The sequence below is a fragment of the Saccopteryx leptura genome, chromosome 13, assembly GCF_036850995.1.
Source record: "Saccopteryx leptura isolate mSacLep1 chromosome 13, mSacLep1_pri_phased_curated, whole genome shotgun sequence".
NCBI lineage: Eukaryota > Metazoa > Chordata > Mammalia > Chiroptera > Emballonuridae > Saccopteryx > Saccopteryx leptura.
In genome coordinates this window covers 31,954,967-31,977,632 of record NC_089515.1, presented here as the reverse complement: position 1 = coordinate 31,977,632, position 22,666 = coordinate 31,954,967, and the positions used below count along the sequence as shown (strand labels likewise).

Genomic DNA, 22,666 nt, shown 5'->3' with positions numbered 1-22,666 from the left:
ACTGCTGCAGAAAGAGCAGAGCAGCCATCCACTGTTTAATGTGACTATTTCCCAGCAGGACGAAATGTGAAACTGGTTCTCATTAACTCTCACAGCACCCTAATCACACGCCCCATGCTGTGGGTGAGCCAAGTGAAGGTCAGGCTGAGTCAGCAAAAGAGCGCGTGACTCTCACATTCAGTCCGGAGTTATTATCACAAAGGCTATGTCCCTTTTATAACTGAGCACAGTGGCATGAAATAAGAGTTACATGAAATGTTACATGCATACAATCCAAATTTTAAATTCTCACAATTTCACTTCGAACAATTCGGAGCCATGGAAGGAGAAGAGGGGCTTGAAGAACTGGAGTCGCAACAAAGCCAAGAGGGACACAGACAGGAAGGGCACCTGGTCACCTGGTCGGGGACTGGCTGCAGGACCTTTAGGGCAGGGATGCTTTTCTTATACTAAAATACACCCCTCTGCTCCATTATCCCAGACCTTTAGCACAGCCCTGCTGTACACATCCTTTCTAGGGGAGTGGGGGTCAGAGGAGGGAGGAAATCGGTGTCCAGTAAGAACAAGCTGGTGTGCAGCGGTAACAGGGGAAGTCACCTCTCACAGCCTCTGTCCACCTCAACCCAGCCCTTCCCAGCTCCCAGGATTTAGGGTGAGTTCTTCCCAGAAGATTCTGTGCACTGAGGCTACAGGCTTGGATTCTGAGGAGGCTGTTCTTGCTTCATACAATAAACAGGATAGAAAAGGTTGGACAATTCTAAGCCAAAATTTCTCCAGAGACATATAGAGGTCCTAGCATTTTGATATTTTTGTGTACTACTCTTTTTCCTTTATTATCAGCCTCTCAAACCCACACAGAGGATATTTAAAATTCTGATATATGTATATGTGTGTGTGCGTGTGTATAAATTTTTTTCCTTTTCCTTTAATTCGGTGAGAGGAGGGGAAGTAGAGGCAGACTTCTGCATGTGCTCCGACCAGGATCCACCCAGCAAGGCCACTAGGGGATGATGCTATGCCTATCTGGGGCACTGCTCTGTTGCTCAGCAACCAAGCTCTTCTTAGCACCTGAGGCAGAGGCCATCCTCAGTGCCCAAGGCCAACTCACTCCAATCAAGCCATGGCCGCAGGAGGAAAGAAGAGGGAGAGGGGGAGAGGGGGAGAGGGGGAGAGGGGAAGAGGGGGAGAGGGAGAAAAGCAAGAGGGGGGTCAGGAGGGGTGGAGAAGTAGATGGGCACCTCTCCTGTGTACCCTGACTGGAAATTGAATCCGGGACATCCACATGCTGGGCCAATGCTCTACCACTTAACCAACCAGCCAGGGCCTGATATTTTCTAAACATCAACATTCAGTGGATAACCAATTAAGAGTTAACAGCATAAACCTGTGATAGCCAATTTTGATGAATAGGGCTACAGAAAAACTGTTCACTGAGTCTAGTTCATATTGGGTTTTATATATTGATCTCACAAATTCACATCCTTCAGAGGGAATAGGGTAGATTTATTATTTACTTACTTTTACTAAGAAAGGAGACAGAGGAAGGGGGGAGGAAGGAAGAAAGAGACAAAGAGAAACATCAATTTGTTGTTCCACTTATTTATATGTTCATTGGTTGATTCCTTTATGTGCCGACTGGGGATCAAACCCACAACCTTGGTGCACTGAGGCGACACTCCAATCAACTGAGCTACACAGACCGGGCCAAGTGAAGATTTTTTAATTGAAAAGAGTAAGATTTAAAATTGGCCTCTGCCAAATACTAGCTATGTGAGTTTGGATAAGCCATTTAATTGATGTTAATTTAAAACTTAATTTCTTCATCTGAATAACTGGGCTACCTTCCCTATTTTGCAGGGTTGTAACATGGATTAAATAAATCAACACTTATAAAGTACCCAGCACTGTATCTTCACACAGTAAAAATTTAATAGAAAAGATTTAATAAAAAAAAATCTGTTGAAGAACTGAAATGCCTTCTCCTCTAGGATGGTTCACTCTTACCCCAAATGAGCCATTACTATCCTGAGATTTCACATCCACAGTGGGTAAACATGGTACCAAGACTTCCTACAGGTGAAGACACTGACGCATCTGTACGGACTCCCGGATCTCCCACGTGGGCAGGAGAGTAATCAACCCACTCTCTCTGGCCCTGCAGCCCTGCTCTGACCTTACCCGGCTAGAGTGCGAACCGGAGAACAAACCCTGCCACGTTCACCTGCCTGGGGTGTGGGCTGGGAACGAGGCAGGTCTTCTGACCTCTTGGGAATGTAATGATAAATTTGGGGGTCCTGTAGGTTTGGCTCATTTCTGACAGAGCTGCCATACTCCTCATGGATCCAAATGTAAATGGGAACAGTTCAGCAAAGTGGGAAGAGTGAATGGAGAGTCAGACTAGAGAAAAGAGAGGCCCCTCCACGAGGAGGGAGAAAGGACTAGAGTGACAATGAAGATATAATAGCCACACAGCCTGGATTTTCTTCATTGGCTCCAAGTTAAAATAATCTGCCTCATTAACGACATTAAAAACAAAAAGTGATCGAAAACACAATGACGTATCATTTCACACTCACTAGAACAGCTCTAATCAAAAAGGCAGATAGTTTGGCCAGGTGGTGGCGCAGTGGATAGAGCACTGGGCTGGAATGCAGAGGACCCAAGTTTGAAACCCCGAGGTTGCCGGCTTGAGCATGGGCTCATCTGGCTTGAGTATAGGATCACTGGCTTGAGTGTGGGGTCACTGGCTTGAGCCTGAAATCATAGATATGACCCCATGGTCACTGGCTTGAGCCCAGAGGTCACTGGCTTGAAGCCCAAGGTTGCTGGCTTGAGCCCGAGGTTGTTGGCTTCAGCAAGGGGTCATTCGCTCTGCTGCAGTCCCCTGGTCAAGGCACATATGAAAAAGCAATCAATGAATAACTATGGAGACTAAGGAGTCACAACAAAGAACTGATGCTTCTCATCTCTCTCCCTTCTTGTCTGTCTGTCCCTATCTGTCCCTCTCTCTGTCTGTCTCTGTCACCAAAAGAAAAAAAAAGGCAGACAAAAGGTAAGTACTGGTGAGGATGTAGAGAAACAAAAGCCCTTAGACATTGTGACTGGGAATATAAAATGGTGTATTTCATGCCATTTTGGAAATGGTTTACACGATTAAATAGTATACATGGTTTGGAAAACAGTCTGGCACTTCTTCCAAAGGCTAAACATATAGTTACACCATATAATCCAATAATTCTGCTCCCAGGTGAAATAAAAAAACATGTTCCCACTAAAACTTGTACATGAAGGTTCAAAGTGGCATTAGTGTATGATTCCACTTATATAAAATATCCAGAACAGGCAAATCAATAAAGACAATGTAGACTGAAGGTCGTGTTGGGCGGGAGAGTTTGTGGGGAAGTGAGGAGTGCTAACAGGCATGGGATCCTTGCTGTGGTGATAAAAATGTTCTAAAATTGTGGTGAAGGTTGAAGAACTGTATGAAGACACTTAAAATCACTGAATTGTAAACTTTAAATAGATGGATGGTATGGTATGTTGTATTATATGTCCATAAAGTTGATATGAGAAGTGAAACTAAAGTGCTTGAAAATGACAACCTTTCAGCATTTAAACTGCATCTCCCAGACTCCCCCATCTTCTTCTGAGTCATAATAACCCTTTGTCAGCCCACACGGCTCAAAAAATAATGGTTCGTAATAAAAAGGGTCAGCAGGACTCAAACAAAGAGGGAAACTCATGTGCTCACACGTGCAGTATTTAAAACAAAGGCTGGATAAAAAAAAAAAAAAAGGCATTACTTGTACCTTCTACATCTGAAAGAACAATCAAGAGGTCAGTTTTCATTTCCACAGCCAGCCGGGCAGCCAAGCTATCATTATCTTTAACACTAATAACCTGGAATGCAGGTAAAAAGTCGTGAGTGAGTGAGTGAGTGAGCTATACAATTCAAACAGAGGGTCACAAAAGCACTCAGCTACGCTCCGGCAGGCAAAATTAATGACCCTAAGTAAGTGGAGGACAGCTTTCACAGGCCCCTTCCATCTGCAAAACACCGGGACTGCTGGCAACCCCGCTTTCCAAACATGCACCCTTCTACCCACTGCCACACACAGCCATGCTGACAGCACCGTCTCAGACCGCTATCACACCTCCCCCTGCTGCGTGAAACCCTTCCATTCCAGAAGAGCTTATGCACCATGTTCACAATCAATGCCATCTTCTCTCCCAGTCTCTCCGCCTTTTAGCGCCAAACCTCCAGTGTTAGTACATGCAGCATAGCGTGGCATTAGTGTCTTCCAGCATGCTCGACCCTTAGAAATATTTTACCCACATTTACCCCCTGGAGGTCACTATTGGGCTCAGCTGGCGGGACAACAGCATCATTTGTGTTGACAATGGGGACGATGTTCATTCGGAGGAGCTCATGAAGTGTCCCGTTGAGGTTCCGGCGCTTCTGTTCATCGTGGAAATCCAAATTGGTCACCAAAATCTACAAGGTTTAAATGGATCAAAAACGCAGGAGGGAGAAAAACGATGAAATTCCTAGGAATGCACACAAGAGATGTTAAAACTGGAAGAGCCAAACTTTAGGCTTCTCAGGTCCCATACAGACTGGAACGAAACACAAATTTTTGGATGCTTACCCAATTCTCCCAGAGATGATGAAAAATTTAAGTCACTTGGAGGTCTTCTTGCAAAAGTAATTCTCAGTCAGTTACCAAATCTCATCCATTTACAAAATTAAGAAAATTAATGTACCTACTTTGGAGGGATACTGGGGAAACTAATGACTGCCATTAATTTCTAAAGTATCTTGGTATCCTCGCATCTGATTCAGGGTCTGGCCATCGCAGGCCCTGAAACATCTGGTGAGCCAATGAACGAATGCTTCACCTCGCTGGGAAAGGTGTATGGGAGACAAGGAAACAGGACCGTGTCGTCACTGTTCGTGCCTGGCAGCCCAGGCACGCTGCAGTTAACAGAGACGTGAGCATGTGGGATTAACCTGGGAGGGTTATGGAAGTGAATGGTTAGAAGCAAACTGACAGAACATAACTTAGCTCAGGGGAGGGGAGGACACACGCTGCTCAGAGGCGGAGCGGAGAGCTGGGAACGGGCTGGTGGTCAGTTCTGCTTCCCTGCTTGAGTCCACAGCGTTCAGCAAAAGAGAAAGGTAATGGGGACGATGGCAAGAAACTAAACGGCAACAAACCCTGAAGCTCATGCATACGTTTCACCGAAAAACCTCTGATGTTTAAGGAAGAGGGTTCTTGTGGTGTAAGGCAGGCCGAAGGAAGAATGGTTGGAGAGAGGTGGTCAAGAAGGAAGGACCTGAAAGAGTGGAAAGCTAAGCTGTAGTGGAATAACCCATTGCATGGCCTTGGGTGGGAACACGGCCAACAAGAAAAGAATGTTTTGCCAAGAGAATTGTTTTGTGATTCAAAGGCGGGTCAATGAAACAGGTCTATGTGACTGAAAGCGGTTGCTGGGCTTTTTTCTCAGTAAAACATTCTCCTAAGATTTCTGTTCCTTTCAAGGTTATCCCTTGAGATAAAGAATGTTGTGGGAACCATAGAAGCAATAGCAATTAACGCCTTTTGATACTGTATTGTTACTAAGCTATCATGCAGATGTATTCCATGTATCTTTAAGTAAAGGTTATGCTTGACACTATGCCAATTTCTAAGTAAACAAGCTTTTTGAAATATTGTGAATAAAAATACGACACAGCCCTGGCCGGTTGGCTCAGCGGTAGAGCGTCGGCCTAGCGTGCGGAGGACCCAGGTTCGATTCCCGGCCAGGGCACACAGGAGAAGCGCCCATTTGCTTCTCCACCCCCCCCCTTCCTCTCTGTCTCTCTCTTCCCCTCCCGCAGCCAAGGCTCCATTGGAGCAAAGATGGCCCGGGCGCTGGGGATGGCTCTGTGGCCTCTGCCTCAGGCGCTAGAGTGGCTCTGGTCGCAACATGGCGACGCCCAGGATGGGCAGAGCATCGCCCCCTGGTGGGCAGAGCGTCGCCCCTGGTGGGCGTGCTGGGTGGATCCCGGTCGGGCGCATGCGGGAGTCTGTCTGACTGTCTCTCCCTGTTTCCAGCTTCAGAAAAATGAAAAAAAAACAAAAAAAAAAACGACACAGCGCGAACTCGGCGCCATTTGCCTGAGCGAGCGGCGGTCCTTTGCTAGTCCACGATGATTCTGTCTGCTGATCTCTCTTTGCGCCCCTGACTCGCAACAACACTAAGCCCTGACCCAGGGTCTGGCCATGGTAACTAAGATAACAGTAATCTGAATGACATAAAACGTGGGTGATGGAGACAAAACAGTAACATGTCTAAGGGAAATAATTCACTCACTCATTCAATAAAAAATTTATTGAGGAACTCTGAAATGTCAGGCCCTGTACCAGCTGCTGGGATGGAGATTAAAAATATTGATAGCTTGGGGAAGCTGGAATGGGACATATTTTTGTAAGGATAGACCAGACCATGAACTCCTTTTCAGAAGTTTAGTCTTGTAGGGAACAGTACTGGTCAAAGGCAAACATATAGATTCTAGTCCTGGTGGTGAAAGGTCACACAATAAAAGTAAACACGTGTGTGTAGGAGAGGCAAGCAGCAGGTGTAAAGGTCCAGTGAAAGAAAATACCTGTTGCTCAAACCATTTAACAAACAAGAGGTAGGAGACAAGAGCCCTGAGAGTGGAAAGTGGAGAAGGACAACCTGTTAACATGCACATCAGTCTCATTTCTATGAAGAAAAAATAAGCTGCTGGCCCTGGCCGGTTGGCTCAGTGGTAGAGTGTCGGCCTGGCGTGCAGGGGTCCAGGGTTCGATTCCCAGCCAGGGCACACAGGAGAAGCGCCCATCTGCTTCTCCACCCCCCCCCCTTCCTCTCTGTCTCTCTCTTCCCCTCCCGCAGCCGAGGCTCCACTGGAGCAAAGATGGCCCGGGCGCTGGGGATGGCTCCTTGGCCTCTGCCTCAGGCACTAGAGTGGCTCTGGTCACGACAGAGCGACGCCCCGGAGGGGCAGAGCATCGCCCCCTAGTGGGCAGAGCGTCGCCCCCTGGTGGGTGTGCTGGGTGGATCCCGGTTGGGCGCATGCGGGAGTCTGTCTGACTGTCTCTCCCCATTTCTAGCTTCAGAAAAATACAAAAAAAAAAAATAAGCTGCTGTACTTGTTTAGTTCTTTAACCTGACAACTTTCTGGAGAGTCCCAAAAGCCACTGAAAAAGGTCTTCAAAAAAGAATTAGTAAAGAACCACAGGATCAAGTACAAAGAGCAAGATTTGTGGTAGCTAAGATCATGGGGGAAGGCAGAGGCAGGAGAGAAGGGCCCACGAATGGAGGCCTATGGGAAAGTGGAGGGGGTGGGACTCTTTCACACCAACATTCATGGAAACAATGGGGGCTCATGTGCACTGACTTTTAATGTGACTTCCAGTAAAACCAACCAACCAAAAAACCTCAAAAATAAAAAAAATCAAACCTGGGGAAAAAGCAAAACCTGGCTCCAGGCACTTTAAAAAAAAATTAAAGATTAAAATTGTCAGTGGATTGTGGCAGAGAAGAAAGCTGGTAAGAAAAGGTGACAGAGATTTCTGTTGTATTAATATTTATGCTAACAGGAAAAAGATCTAAGACGAAAGGAAACAGGTGGACAAGTCCATACCTTTCTGTCTCAGCTCATTCTTCCAAGACACTCTGGTATCAAACCAGAACATCACTGAATAACAGCTGTGAAAATGATGGGGAAACAAAGCAATAGGAAGGAGAAGAGCTTTTAAAAGCTGAAAGGATGTATATGTAACATCACCTGTGTAAAGTAACACCACCTGTGTAAAGTAACACCTGTGCAAATGGATCAGAGGCAGCAAAGGAGTTTGAAAATAATAACCTGAAGGGGGAGGGGGAGGGGCACAAAGAAAACTAGATAGAAGGTGACAGAGGACAATCTGACTTTGGGTGATGGGTATGCAACACAATTGAATGACAAGATAACCTGGACATGTTTTCTTTGAATATATGTACCCTGATTTATTGATGTCACCCCATTAACATTAATAAAAATTTATTTATTAAAAAAAAAAAAAGAAAATAATAACCTGGGGAGTTAGATTTTTTTCAGTTGTTTTGTGATATTTAAGATATTTCTAGTCAGTGTGTAGTTGTTTAGTTGATGAAAAACATTCTTACCTAACCAGGCAGTGGCACAGTGGATAGAGCATTGGCCTAGGATGCTGAGGACCCAGGTTCAAAACCCCGAGGTTGCCAGCTTGAGTGTGAGCTCACCAGCTTGGGCGTGGGATCACAGACATGACCCCATGGTTGCTGGCTTGAGCCCAAAGGTCACTGGCTTAAGCAGGGGGTCACTGGCTCGGCTAGAGCACCTCAGTTAAGGCACATATGAGAAAACAATCAATGAACAACTAAGGTGCCACAACTATAAGTTGATACTTCTCATCTCTCTCCGTTCCTGTCTGTCCCCTCTCTCTCGCTAAAAAAAAAAAAAAAAATCTGGAAATTTAGGTTAAAAAAAAAAAGGTAAAAAAGTTCTAGAACATTCAGAGGCAACCCTACGAAACTCATAAGGACTGGAACCATGGCTAATTTCTTCACACAGTATCCCCAGTACGTAACAGATTCCCTGATAACACCATGGATGCTCAAAAAATATTTGCTGAATGAATGAAAAATCCAACCAGACACCACCATTCCTTCTTACCGTCAATTCTTAGTAGATATCTGTTATATAAGGCAATCAGGTGCCAAGTGAAGCAAGCCAGCTAAAGCCAAAGTTGCCAATGAAATAAAGACATCTAACTTTTCTATCTTCAGAAGTATTAGCGGTTGTGGTAGCCCTAAGATGTACTAGTAACAATCAGCGCTAACACTTAGGAGCGCACTTTGTACTAGACACTGTATTAAATGCTTTTAATATACTTTCTCATTAAGCCTGTGGAAAACCTTCTGAAGTAGACACTGATATTATCCTCATTTTTCAGATGAAGAGATGGGCACAAGAGGGGATGCCTCCACTCCCCAAGAAAACTTTCTCCAGATCCCTCAACTAGCAAGTAGTGAAGCAGAGACTGCCTCCTGGTTGTCGGCCCCAGAGCCCCGCCCATAATCTTCTTGCTCCGTGGGAATCTCCCTAGGGGGTCCCCTTCACCCCCTTGCGAAGGCCAGCCTCTCACCTGGGCAGCACAGATGCTGTACTGGGTGAACATGGCTTCGTACAAGGCCATCAGTCCGCTCTGTCCCGCGGCTGCACAGGCTCGGGCTTCTAGGACAGGAATTGCCTGTAACATACCGGTAGACAAGGTGCGGCTGGGGTGAGGGGAGGAGGCCTGAGGAGCCCACTCCAGCGGGGAAAGCAGCACTCACCATCTCCTTCAGCTGGTTCTGCCCCGAGTGCAGGGCCTGCCGCACGCTCTGAGACAAAAGGATCTCGTGGCGCAAGCGCTGCTTGCCAAACGCTACGGCTCCACTGGTTACCAGCATCATCTCTCGACCTTGATTCTGTAGCACTGACACCTGACATTGAGGAAGAAAACAGAGGAAGTCGCTTGTTATATCTCTTTCCTCACTTTATAAGAAACTCAGGTAGGATGGACAACTGAGTGGATCCCAAATGCTGGTTTATGGACCAGCACTGGGCTGGCCCTGGGAAGAATCACAGATTGCTTGGTAAAAATACAAATGATTAAATGCTGACTCAAATCTGGTAAGCAGATGACAGGTAGGTATCAGAAGTTTTTAGTAAAGGATTCTGGTGTGCAGCCAGGTGTGGCATCTAAAGGGCTTGATGGTATCTGCTGTAGTTGGCTATCTACAGAAGGTCTAGGTGTTACAGGAAAAAAAGACCAGAAGTCTGGGGCTAGGAATTGCAACATAAACTCAACAGATGGCTTCTCAAATTGTCTAGATCAGAGACAGACACTCACCTGTCTGTCTGCCTAGAATCCAGTCACTTTGTTCTCTATCTTGGACAGACCCACATGAAAAAATCAAAGATTCAAGATGCAAATGAAGTCAATATTCCTAATCTGTCTTCCTGATGCTTGAATCCTATAACCTGGAACTCACAGCCATGATAAAACATGATTTTAAAAAATAACCTTTTATCATAGAAAATTTCATACTTAACCAAAGTCTTAAGAACAGTAGTACAAACTTCCATGCACTCATCACCCATCTTCAACTATCTCTCATGGCCAATTACTCACTTTCCAACATTCCTTGTACAGCTCCACCATTATTTAAATACAAATTTCAAGGTCCCAGACATGTAATTTTATCTATAAATTTTTCAGCAGTAATCACTAAAGGATAGGGAACATATCCATAAAACCATTGTCATCTAAAACATTTTAATAATTCTTTAATATCATATCAAGTCAGTGCTCACATTTCTCCAATTTTTTCAGCTTGCTCAAACTAAGGTGCAAATTCAGCCCATACATTTCAATGAACTGAAATGTCTCTTATATCTCTTAATCCACAGGTACCTCCTCCAGCATTTTTTTGCAATATTTTGTTAAATAAACTAGGTTGTTTGCCCTTTAGGGTTTCCCAGCCTCAATTTTCCTGCTTGGGTATAGAGGCTTGATTTGTCTTATCAAGAATTTATAGGTTGTGGTATCCATCAAAGGGATACATAATGCCTGGTTATCTTTCTTTTTGTGGTATTAGCAGCTGTTTATGATCATCACGAAGACCTATTAATTATTAGGGCTGCAAAATGCTGATATCCGAATTCATTCACAGGCTGAACACTTCCACAAAGGGAAATTTTTCTTCATTAACTATTTGGTCACCTTGAGGTATCATTTGTTCAGGAAAGGCAGGAGAGATGTATGTCTCTCTCCCTTTATATACCAGTCTGCAAAATAATAAGTAGTTCCTCTTAGTATCCTCCAAAGATGACCATGGAGTTAAAGTTTCATTACAAATTCATGGAGTTAAACAAGTTTATGTGTTTAAATTCACTGCAGTAATCATCTTCCCATCTCTGGCCAGTGGAAACCACTTTAAGTTGGCTCCTGCGTCCATCTAACAGGATAAGATGCCTTGGACAAGACACAGGAGCACTGCCCTGGTCTAGAAAGGCCTTGTACTAGGTCCATGAGTGTCTCTAGCAGAGGAGCCGGTGACCTAAGAAATCATTACCAGGTTCTCCCCACTGTTTTCATCAACTTTCTCCTTTGCTCAAATACTTCAAACTGCTTTTGAGATTGAACGCAATTTCTTTACCTTGCCAAAGCCCTGCCTGAAGGAATGATCCACTCTATTTCCCGCTCTCCGAAAAGATCACCACTGCTTTTACATGCTCAGCTCCTCCCTGGCCCACCAGCATGCCACACTCATTCCCGGTCTGACCCTCCCATCTGGAATCCACTTGTAGAGCCTCTCCTTCCCCAGAAGCACTGGGCTGCACAACCCCAGGGCCCTGCTCATACTGTGCACCTAGCAACCTGGGACAGTTCCCTCTGTAGGTACGAAGCCAAGCAGTCGTAAAGCCCAGGCTGAGTCCAGCTCTCTCAAGAAGCCCCAAGAAAAACCACACGGTCATTGGACTTTCCCATCTCCATCCATCAGTCACTGTCATTTGGGCCCGTTCATTTGAAAACTTACTGCTTTAAATAATCATCTAATTGTTTAGGGAGTCCCAGACCTGGCCCCCCAAGGGCAGAGAGAACTGTTAGAGACCTATTCAGCCCATCAAAAGGCAGCTGAGACAAGTATTTGTTAAATTGAATTGATCAGATGGACTCAATCTGGGAGGCAGATTTGATAATTGTTTAGTATAGAAAATATAAGAAGAAAATGCCATGAAATTTCAGCTTAGCAGTTTTCTAAAAACAACCCCTCAGTAAAGTTGTTGTCATGACTAAAAATACGGTTACGGTTATAAAGGAGAGAGGAGTTACAGCCAGAATGGAAAATCTCTAGCTTCATCTCCAGGATGCCTGTTTTGTTTTGGTTTTTTGTTTGTTAGTGAGAGAGAGCGAGAGGGACAGATAGACAGAAAGCGAGAGAGATGAGAAGCATTAACTCATAGCTATAGCACCTTTATTGTTCACTGACTGCTTTCTCATATGTGCCTTGACTGGGAGGCTCCAGCTAAGCCAGCGACCCCTTGCTCAAGCCAGGGACTTAAGAGCTCAAACCAGCGACCCTGGGCTTCAAACCAGTGACCTTTGGGCTCAAGCCAGTGACCATGGGGTCATGTTGCTCAAGCCAGCGACCCTGCAATCAAGCCGACGATCTCAAGGTTTCGAACCTGGGTCCTCAGCATCCTGGACCAACGCTCTATCCACTGTGCTACCACCTGGTCAGGCAGGATGTCTGGTTTTTTACTCTTGCTCAGCGGTTTACAAACTATGGCCTACTGGTCAAATATGACCTGTACCTGGTTTCAGAAACACGTTATTACTGGAGCACAGCCATGCTCATTCATTTACAATCCTCCAAGGTGGCTTTTGTACTACAATGGCAGAACTGAGTAACTGAGACAGACCATATGGCCTACTAAGCCTAAAATACTTACTGTCTGTCCTTTACAGAAAAAGCCTGCTGATCCTTCCTCTTTGGCAAAGATAAGGCTAGTAGGGTTTGTGATATGTTTAAAGCCCAAGGGTAGTTTCTTTACTGAGAACCTGCAGTCAGCCTGGTTTGACTGCACGGCCAGTGGAGCATTAAATCCCCACCGGAAACCTCTGCCTTGAGCCCTTCCAAAGCCAAGATTCCGCACACGAATCTCTCGTGATTCAATCTGGGACAGAGTGTGAGCCTGTCTCCATACAGGACCCAGGGGGCTTGTACACAGGGGCTTATCTGTCTCTCAGACCCCCAGTATTTGTTTGCATTCTCTCTCTTGCTGCCTGTACCCTTTGCTTTTAAATAAAAGCCTCGCCTGACCAGTGGTGGCGCAGTGGATAGAGTATTGACCTGGAATGCGGAGGTCGCTGGTTCAAAACCCGAGCCTACCTGGTCAAGGCACATATGAGAAGCAACTACTAATGAGTTGATCCTTCTCCCTCTTCCTGCCATCTCTCTCTCTCTCTCTCTCAAATCAATAAATGCAATCTAAAAAAAGATAATAAAATAAATAAATGAAAGCCTCACAATGGGTAGTCTCTGTGGAGTATGGTGAGCCCTAAATATATGGACTTGGAAAATCTTTGCAATGATAGCTCATATTTATTTCAAGATTATTGGGTTCATTAGAAAAAAAAAAAGCTCAGCAAAACATGAGAAATTCAATATTTATACACATCCACCTGAGTTCTCAACCCTAACTATATATTAGAGTCACCTGGGAAACTTTAAAATCATGGGTGTTGGCCTAATGACCGGTGGTGGTGCAGTGAGTAGTGTGTTGAACTGGGACACAGAGGACCCAGGTTCAGAACTCCGAGGATGCTGGCTTGAGCATGGGCTCATCTGGCTTCAGTGCAGGCTCACCAGCTTAAGCATGGGATCACTGGCTCAGCTGGAGCCCCCCAGTCAAGACACATATGAGAAAGCAATCAATGAACAACTAAAGTGCCACAACTACAAGTTGATGCTTTTCATCTTTCTGTTCCTTCCTCTCTCCGACTTCCCCCTTCCCACCCTTAAAAAACAAACAAACAAACAAACAAAAAGACAAGAAACAGGCCCTGGCCAGTTGGCTCAGCGGTAGAGCGTCGGCCTGGCGTGCGGGGGACCCGGGTTCGATTCCCGGCCAGGGCACATAGGAGAAGCGCCCATTTGCTTCTCCACCCCCCCCTTCCTCTTTGTCTCTCTCTTCCCCTCCTGCAGCCAAGGCTCCATTGGAGCAAAGATGGCTCGGGCGCTGGGGATGGCTCCTTGGCCTCTGCCCCAGGCGCTAGAGTGGCTCTGGTCGCGGCAGAGCGACGCCCCGGAGGGGCAGAGCATCGCCCCTGGTGGGCGTGCTGGGTGGATCCCGGTCGGGCACATGTGGGAGTCTGTCTGACTGTCTCTCCCTGTTTCCAGCTTCAGAAAAATACAAAAAAAAAAAAAAAAAAAAAAAAAAAGACAAGAAACACATGGGTGTCTGAGTCCCACAGCAGAAATACATATGAAATGATTGAGCGTGAAGCCCAGGCACCTCCAGGCACCCCAGACGATTTTAATGTGCAGCCAGGATTAAGAATCACTGACACACACAGCTCCTTATTACCAAGTAGCCTGAAGAATGAACTGACGGAACCAGCTCTACTCCACGACACCCTGGGAAGCTGTCTCCCACCGGCACCTTCAGTGAGAAAGGCAGTTTCCAGACTGGGTTAAATGGATTGCACTCAAATCAAGATTATTGGTTCAAGCTGATAAACCTGAACTGACAGCTTAAAAACTTTATTTTAGTTCAGTAGAATTTCCCATCTTGGCAATTACCTGCTCAACAATAGATGCCAGGCGTCCCAGTGCCAGGCCACATTCATCCCCTCGGGTCACCACGGCGCTTCCGAGTTTCACCACGATTCTCTTGGCGTGCTTCAGCTCACTGCGGTGGGCAAAGGACTTGCCGTGTGCGCGACTGAGGGGCACGGTGATAAAGGGGATGTTGCTCCAAGAACGAACATGACTGATGGCTGCAGGCTGGACACGATCTATAGCCCCCAAACAAAGGCAAGAAAAGAACAAAATATTGTCTCGTTAAAAATATTTATGCATACAATTAACCAGGTTAGCCACCAAAAAGTAGCTTTATTGTTCATAACTAAGTAAAAGCAGTATATCAGAAGCTATATATCTAGCTTGTTCTCATCTTAGTATTGCGTGTTTATACCCACTACACAGATCACAGGTACACTCAAAGACTGGAGGTGGAGAGTTTAAACAAAACAATCTTCCTGAAGAAGTGTTGTCAAAATATCAGGTCTACCGGAAAGTTCTGTCCGTTTCTCTGTTTCTATCACAAGTTTGGACACGTAAGCACATGTTTATTTGGCACATGTGTGCCTCTCTATTTTTATCACTTAATGTATACATACTGACGTAGCAAATTAACTAAAACAAAGTTGGTTCATGTTAGTCTTATGTGTGAAGCAATAGTGTACCCATGGCTACTGATAAAGTTCATTTACGCCACTGTAATTTTTATGAATTTCAACAAGGAAGAAATGCTACAGAAGCATGTAGAAATTTATTGAAAGTGTTTGGTGAAGGTACAGTTTCTGATAGGACATGCAGAAGATGGTTCGAAAAATTCAAAACAGGTGATTTCAACCTTTCTGATAAGCCACATTCTGGGCGACCATCTTTGATTGATGACGATGTTGTTAAGATCATGTTGGAGCAAGATCCTTTTCTGACAACATCGGAGATCGCAGAAAGGCTTAATTTAGCTCAGCAAACCATTTCGGACCATATTCGGAAGATAGGATTGGTGTGAAAATATTCAAGATAGGTGCCACATGAATTAAGTCAGAAGAATCTGGATGATTGAGTCGTCATATGCACATCTCTGCTTGCTTGGAACAAAATCGAGCCCTTCTTGAACCAGATGATAACTGGGGATGGAAAGTGGATTACTTACGAAAACATCGTAAGGAAAAGGGCATATTGTGAACCCGGAAAACCTAGCCCTTACACCTCTAAACCAAATTTGACTCTGAATAAGACAATGTTGTGTATATGGTGGGACATTCGAGGACCAATATGTTATGAGCTTCTAAAACCGAACAAAAAGCTCAATTTGGAGAAGTATTGTCAGCAACTGGATAATTTAAAGACAGCAGTCCAAGAAAAGAGGCCGGCGATGTTCAATAGGAAGAACATCATACTGCATCATGATAATGCCAGGCCACATGCTGCTTTGGGGACTCGTCAAAAAATTGCAGAACTAGGCTGGGAAATTCTGTCGCATCCACCATATTCCCCAGACTTAGCACCCTCCGACTATCACTTGTTTTTGTCCTTACAAAATTTTTGAAGGGCAAAAAATTCAAAAATGAAGAAGATATCAAACAAGCACTGGTTCAATTTTTCACATCAAAAGATAAAACATTTTTCAAAAATGGGATATACAAATTGCCCTCACGCTGGCAAGAAATCATTAATAATAATGGCAATTATATTATTTAATAAAGTTTATTGACGGTAAGAAAAATTTGTATTTTGTTTTATTCCAAAAACGGACAGAACTTCCGGTAGACCATATATAATAAAAGCCTTAAAAATGTTAGCTTTTGTGCTCGCTTCGGCAGCACATATACTAAAATTGGAACGATACAGAGAAGGAAAAAAAAAGTTAGCTTCCTCGCATTCAACAATTTCATGTTCAGAATTTATTCAAAGAAACTAATCAGAGATTGAGACAAAGAGATTCATCAGAAGGCAGTGTTATTTATAAAAGGAAAAATCAGCAGTATAAACTTCCCAAAAAAAGGACAGATGGATTAATGAACATTTTTAGAATTTTTAACAGCATAGCAAAATGTTCAGGGTATGTTTCACAGACATGTTTAAATGAACAGAAAAAAGATGCAGAAAATTAATAAAAATTTTAATATTTTAATTCTTGATGGCTTATGGGTGATTCAATATTTTTCTCTATTCCTGTTTTCCAAATGTATGCAATAAAAAGGTACTGTTTTCATAATTTAAAAAAATACAGTATATGTGCTTTTAAAGCCACAGCACTATAAAAAAGGAGTGTCTGACTAGCACAAAGCAAAGAGCTTAAGAGCAAAGTAATTAGTAAGTAATAAAAATTGTAAGTCATCTACCTACAAATTTTCTCTCTGACATAGCAGCATGAATCTAGATGCCTGTAATAATGACAGAAGAAACTGGCTAGCTTTCTGAAGGAAAAAGTAATATTAGAATCAGATACTTTGTTTCTGTCCCTTTGGACATCTGCCCCTAAAGCCAGTGTAGTTCAACCACTGGTCCGTGGACTGGAACCGGCCCACCAGAAATTTTGTGCCAGTCCACAAAAGAGTTAACCACCCGATGCTATATGAAGATTACAGCCTCTGTAAAAGAGTCAACCACCCTGATGTATGAAGATTATAGACTCAGCGAAAGAGTCAACCACCGTGATGTTGTATGAAGATTACAGATCTTGTAACATCAGGGTGGTTAACTCTTTCAAGGACTGGCACGAAATTTCTGGTGGACCAGCACCAGTCCACAGGCTGGCGGTTGCCCCTAGGCAATCCTTTCCCTTTCCTTATTCTTGTTTTTCTTTTACAAGCTGTATTAGATTTCTAAGAAAGACAAGCAAAAGAACAAACAAAACTTGATTGAAAAGCTGAAAATATATCTACATCACCCAAAAGCACTAAGAACTAAATGTCAGGCACTGAATCTCCCCACAACTTCTCATGAGTCCAACTCTTCCCACTAACTACTTACCAATTACCCATTCACCCTCTCTCTCACCAATTACCAGGTTTCCTGTTCTAGCAGAGTACACTGGCACCAGTCACAAGATTACAGTTTCCAGACTTCCTTGCTCAGCTAAATGGCTATATGCCCAAAGTTCAGGTTAATGCAGTACATATAAAAATGTTCCGTGGGATTCTAGGAATTTCCTTAACAAGAAAAGTGCTTTGGTGTGCGATCTGAACCCACAGGTGCCACATTTCAAGCTGCCATCAGCCACATCTATTTGTGCCAATTCATGGCTATTATTTATTCCTAGAGAAATCAAGGTTCAGCAACTCAGAGCCCCCCAATTACTCTCCATCTGTAGAACTGCCCCCTAGAACCTCTTCTCCTTACCTAATGTTATGTTACCTACTAATGCCTTTTAGACAGAAATTATATTAAATGTGAACCAAAAAAGAAAAAAAAAAGAAAGAAAGAGAAAAATTGCTCCCTTCAATCATTCTGCAGCTTGGAACAAGGGCTCAAACATGCACTTTACACTTAAGAAAATACAGTGCCTGCCCAGGTGGTGGCACAGTCGATAGGACGTTGGATTGGGACACAGAGGACGTAGGTTCAAAACCCCAAGGTTGCCAGCTTGAGTGGGGGCTCACCAGCTTGAGCACAGGGTCGCTGGCTTGAGCGTGGGATCATAGCCATGACCCCATGGTTGCTGGCTTAAGCCCAAAGGTCGCTATTGGCTTGAGCCCAAAGGTTGCTGGCTTGAAGCCCAAAGTCGCTGGCTTAAGCCCAAGGTCGCTGGCTTGACCAACAGGTCACTCCGTCTGCTGTAGCCCCCCCAGTCAAGGCACATATGAGAAAGCAATCAATGAACAACTAAGGTGTCGCAACTAAGAATTGATACTTCTCATCTCTCTCCCTTCCTGTCTGTCCCTATATGTCTCTCTGTTTCTGTCACAAAAATAAAATAAAATAAAAAGGAGACAGTAAGAACTGTGCAGCAAAAGAAAGGTGTGTGGAAGCCTGCTCATCTCACATAGTACTCTGGGAGCCCTGGGCTGGCTCCCTTCTTTTAGGACCCCAGGCTTCTCTTAGGAGAAGGAGAGAAATAGTTTCAATCTTGTTTGAGCCGTTATTGTTTTGGATTTGCTGTTACACGCCCCTGACCTGATTCTGACGGACACAGAAGGAGAACGAGCGCACAGGCAGAGGGCAGGTGAGGCCCGCACAGGGGAAGAGAAGCTGTCTGTGGATGAGAGTTGCCGACAGGTGAGTTGCCGAAAGGTGGTCTCACTGACCAAAACAGCCCTTCAGTTGTGGGATTCCCGGAGTGTAAGAAGCAAGACAACATGGGCAACACAGGTTCTCAGCAGGACTAAACTTTAGGCATCATCTCCCCCACTCCCAAGAGTTCTTTATGTATCTTTATAGGCATTAATGAATTACTAAATGTAATCATTCCAAGCTATCTTTTGGACCATTCTTCAATAATTGTTTTATTACAGAATAACTTTCTCCACTTGAATCAACCAAGATTACCTCAGTTTTATTTATAGACATATGTCTCAGAATTTCTCTAGACCCACCATGTCTATCTTCTGCCCCCTGCCCACTAACAACTATATATAATCCAGCTTCTACCCTTTTCTCTACGTTGTAACAATGGTGGGTAAAGCAGGCAGAAACATTCTTGTGGACCGGAAAATCATTGTGTGTTCTTCCTCTCTGCCTTCTTCACATACAAATCTTAGAACATTTTTTTTTTTTTTTTGTATTTTTCTGAAGCTGGAAACAGGGAGAGACAGTCAGACAGACTCCCGCATGCGCCCGACCGGGATCCACCCGGCACGCCCACCAGGGGCGATGCTCTGCCCCTCCGGGGGGTTGCTCTGCAGCAACCAGAGCCACTCTAGTGCCTGGGGCAGAGGCCAAGGAGCCATCCCCAGCGCCCGGGCCATCTTTGCTCCAATGGAGCCTTGGCTGCGGGAGGGGAAGAGAGAGACAGAGAAGAAGGAGGAGGGGGTGGAGAAGCAAATGGGCGCCTCTCCTATGTGCCCTGGCCGGGAATCGAACCCGGGACCCCCGCACACCAGGCTGACGCTCTACCGCTGAGCCAACTGGCCAGGGCCGAACTATTTTTTTATGCGTGATTTTTTTTTTTTTTGTGGGAGAGACAGAGAGAGGGACAGATGGAGACAGACAGAATGGAGAGAGATGAGAAACATCAATTCTTCGTTGCGCTTCCTTAGTTGTTCATTGATTGCTTTCTCATATGTGCCTTGACCAGGGGGCTACAGCAGACAGAGTGACCCTTTGCTTGAGCCAGCGATCTTGGGCTAAAGCTGGTGAGCCTTGCTCAAACCAGATGAGCTTCCGCTCAAGCAGGAGACCTCGAAGTCTTTAACCTGGGTCCTCCACATCCCAGTCCGAAGCTCTATTCACTGCGCCACTGCCTGGTCAAGCTTAGAACATTTTTAATGAATTAGAGTCCTTTCTTCCCTCTCTTAAGTAACCATTTTTTAAAGTGACTGTGTTTCAAGCCTGTAGATACCAGAAAGATGACACGGTCTTTTTTTTTTTTTTTTTGGTACTTTTCTGAAGCTGGAAACGGGGAGAGACAGCCAGACAGACTCCCGCATGCGCCAGGGTGACACGGTCTTTTTCATAAGAGGTCTGCAGTCCAGTTGCTGGCAGAAAGCCGCTCAGTAAGTACATCACCTGGGATAGACCTGGTGCTTGGCACCCTTGCTATACTCACTGGTGGTTTGTCTCCTTGTGATGGAAGAGTCCCAGAGGGCTGGTTTGCTGTTGGGGCTAAGTTCTGTGGAGAGCTCCCTTTCTTCATTAGGTTCATCAATATAGGTACCCTGGCTCAGTCCTCAAGGATATTATTCTAAGCAACATATATACCTAAGTCTAAGCTTAAGAGTTAGGCTCTGGCCAGTTGGCTCAGTGGTAGAGCGTCGGCCTGGCATGCAGGAGTCCCAGGTTCGATTCCCGGCCAGGGCACACAGGAGAAGCGCCCATCTGCTTCTCCACCCCTCCCCCTCTCCTTCCTCTCTGTCTCTCTCTTCCCCTCCCGCAGCCAGGGCTCCATTGGAGCAAAGTTGGCCCGGGCACTGAGGATGGCTCTACGGCCTCTGCCTCAGGTGCTAGAATGGCTCTGGTTGCAACGGAGCAATGCCCCACATGGGCAGAGCATTGCCTCTTGGTGGGCATGCTGGGTGGATCCTGGTCGGGCGCATGCGGGAATCTGACTGCCTCCCCATTTCCAACTTCAGAAAAAAAAAAACAACAAAAAAAAAAAGAGTTATACACATAACAGTTCTGCCCTTGCTGACTGGCAGAGAGAGAACAAGTAGAGGGGAAGACTTATTTGAACTTGGGATCATCAGTGGCTGCAGCGTTCAGAGCTACCCAAGTAAAGTATCCCTTTGACAGCTCTCAGAACTAGGTCTGCTGGCCATTCTTCTCTCCTGTCCACCATAGGGCTTATCCTATCTTGAAAATGTGCTGACAGGGATGGGGACAGCCTGAAAGGGCACCTCAGGGATATAGGTCAGTCAGTCCAGGTGATCAGATGACAGAAACCAGTCAGAATCTATCAGGCCACCTGACTCACTATCTGAATCAGCAGAAGGTACTTGGCTCAGTGCCAGGCAGTCAAGAGTCACTCTGGCTGCTGGCAACTGGGTCACAGCAGATCAGCACTGACAAGGTTCAAGATAAGAACAAAACAAGGTTTCAAGCAAGGAAAAGCTCAGTCACACCCAGTAGCCTAGAGCACCAAGGACAGTTCTATGGGACCCAGGGCTTTTGGTTTTCCCATTCACAATGCTGTGTTCACCCACCCTGACTCACCTTTCCTTTCTTGGGGCATTTTATGTTCTGCAGTGTATTATATATTTTAGGGTCCATACTAAAGACTGAGAAGGCCCTCATTAGTTTGGGAAAATCCAAGGCTTCTGGATGTGTCATTTCTTCCTATCTTTTAAGGAACCTTTAGGCTCTAATCTAAGTCCCAGAGAATAGCCACCTCCCCCTAGTAAGTCTGAGGGGCTATTGAGGTGCATGTGTGTGCACAAGTGGTGCCGGGTGGTGGGGTACGGTTGTCCACACTCCTAACAAGTGCCATGGGTTATAGTCCACGGGAGGGGAAGCCCTTCACCTTTATGAATCAGAGTCCTCGTGTTCTGCAATCAGTAAGGCTACATCCCGGGTCTGAACAAGAAAGAACTCCCACATGATTTCTTCCTCCCTTCCTGGCTTTCTACTTCCCTCTAATGTTTGCATCTACATGCCTTCTCACTTTGCCTTTTTAATATCTTCTCTTCTGCTTACCATGGTCAGTGAACACAGGGCTCCGGCTCCAGAAAAATTTGGATACAAAAATAGAAAAATAAATCTAGGAACAAGATCAGAAAGTGCTTCCTTCTGTGAATGAGGCTACTGAGTACAAACAATAATATCAACAATAAAAATAGTGAAGTAGGCCCTGGTCAGTTTGCTCAGTGGTAGAGCATCGGCCTGGCATGCAGGAGTCCCAGGTTCAATTCCCGGCCAGGGCACACAGGAGAAGCGCCCATCTGCTTCTCCACCCCTCCCCCTCTCCTTCCTCTCTGTCTCTCTCTTCCCCTCCCGCAGCCAGGGCTCCACTGGAGCAAAGTTGGCCCGGGCGCTGAGGATGGCTCCATGACCTCTGCCTCAGGCACTAGAATGGCTCTGGTTGAACAGAGCAACGCCCCAGATGGGCAAAGCATCGCCTCCTGGTGAGCATGCCAGGTGGATCCCGGTCAGGCGCATGCAGGAGTCTGTCTGACTGCCTCCCCGTTTCCAACTTCAGAAGAAAAAAAAAGTAGTGAATACTTACTATATATCAAGAGCTGTGTTAACAATTCATATACCTTTATAAAGCAGAGAATACCATATTTCCCCATGTATAAACGTACCCTTTTTCGAAAAATTTGGGGTCTAAAAACTGAGTGCATCTTATACAGTGGTTGTAGATTTTTTTACTTGCACTTCCTGCTTTTTCAGGAGTTGTATGAATATTATAATGAATAAAACCTCAGTTCAATAACGTTATGTAATACATTTTTTTCCAAATTTCAGGCCCCCAAATTAAGGTGTGTCTTACGAGAATGTCTTATACATGGGGAAATATGGTATATAAAAGGTCAAGTGTAAACTCTGTAGCCCGACTGCCTGGGTTGAAATCTCAGCCTTCTTACTTGCTGTAACCTTACCTATCTCAAAGAGTTGTAAGGGAAGAAAAGAGCTAATGCACTAATGGGGACTGGCACAAAGTAAACACTCA

The 22,666-nt window shown here is 45.1% G+C and overlaps 1 protein-coding gene across 2 annotated transcripts in view; it reads right to left on the bottom strand.

Moving 5' to 3' along the window:
- Window positions 1-22,666, bottom strand: part of ALDH18A1 (aldehyde dehydrogenase 18 family member A1) — a 55,357-nt gene that overhangs the window by 23,970 nt on the left and 8,721 nt on the right. The window contains exons 3-7 of one of the 2 annotated variants that reach the window (XM_066355141.1): window positions 14,407-14,621; window positions 9,388-9,537; window positions 9,198-9,302; window positions 4,337-4,495; window positions 3,810-3,900 (exon numbers count right to left, since the gene is read on the bottom strand). In XM_066355141.1, the coding sequence (XP_066211238.1) occupies window positions 3,810-3,900; window positions 4,337-4,495; window positions 9,198-9,302; window positions 9,388-9,537; window positions 14,407-14,621 (720 nt within the window). The remainder of the gene's footprint in view (window positions 1-3,809; window positions 3,901-4,336; window positions 4,496-9,197; window positions 9,303-9,387; window positions 9,538-14,406; window positions 14,622-22,666) is intronic. The other variant, XM_066355142.1, reaches the window with a different exon arrangement.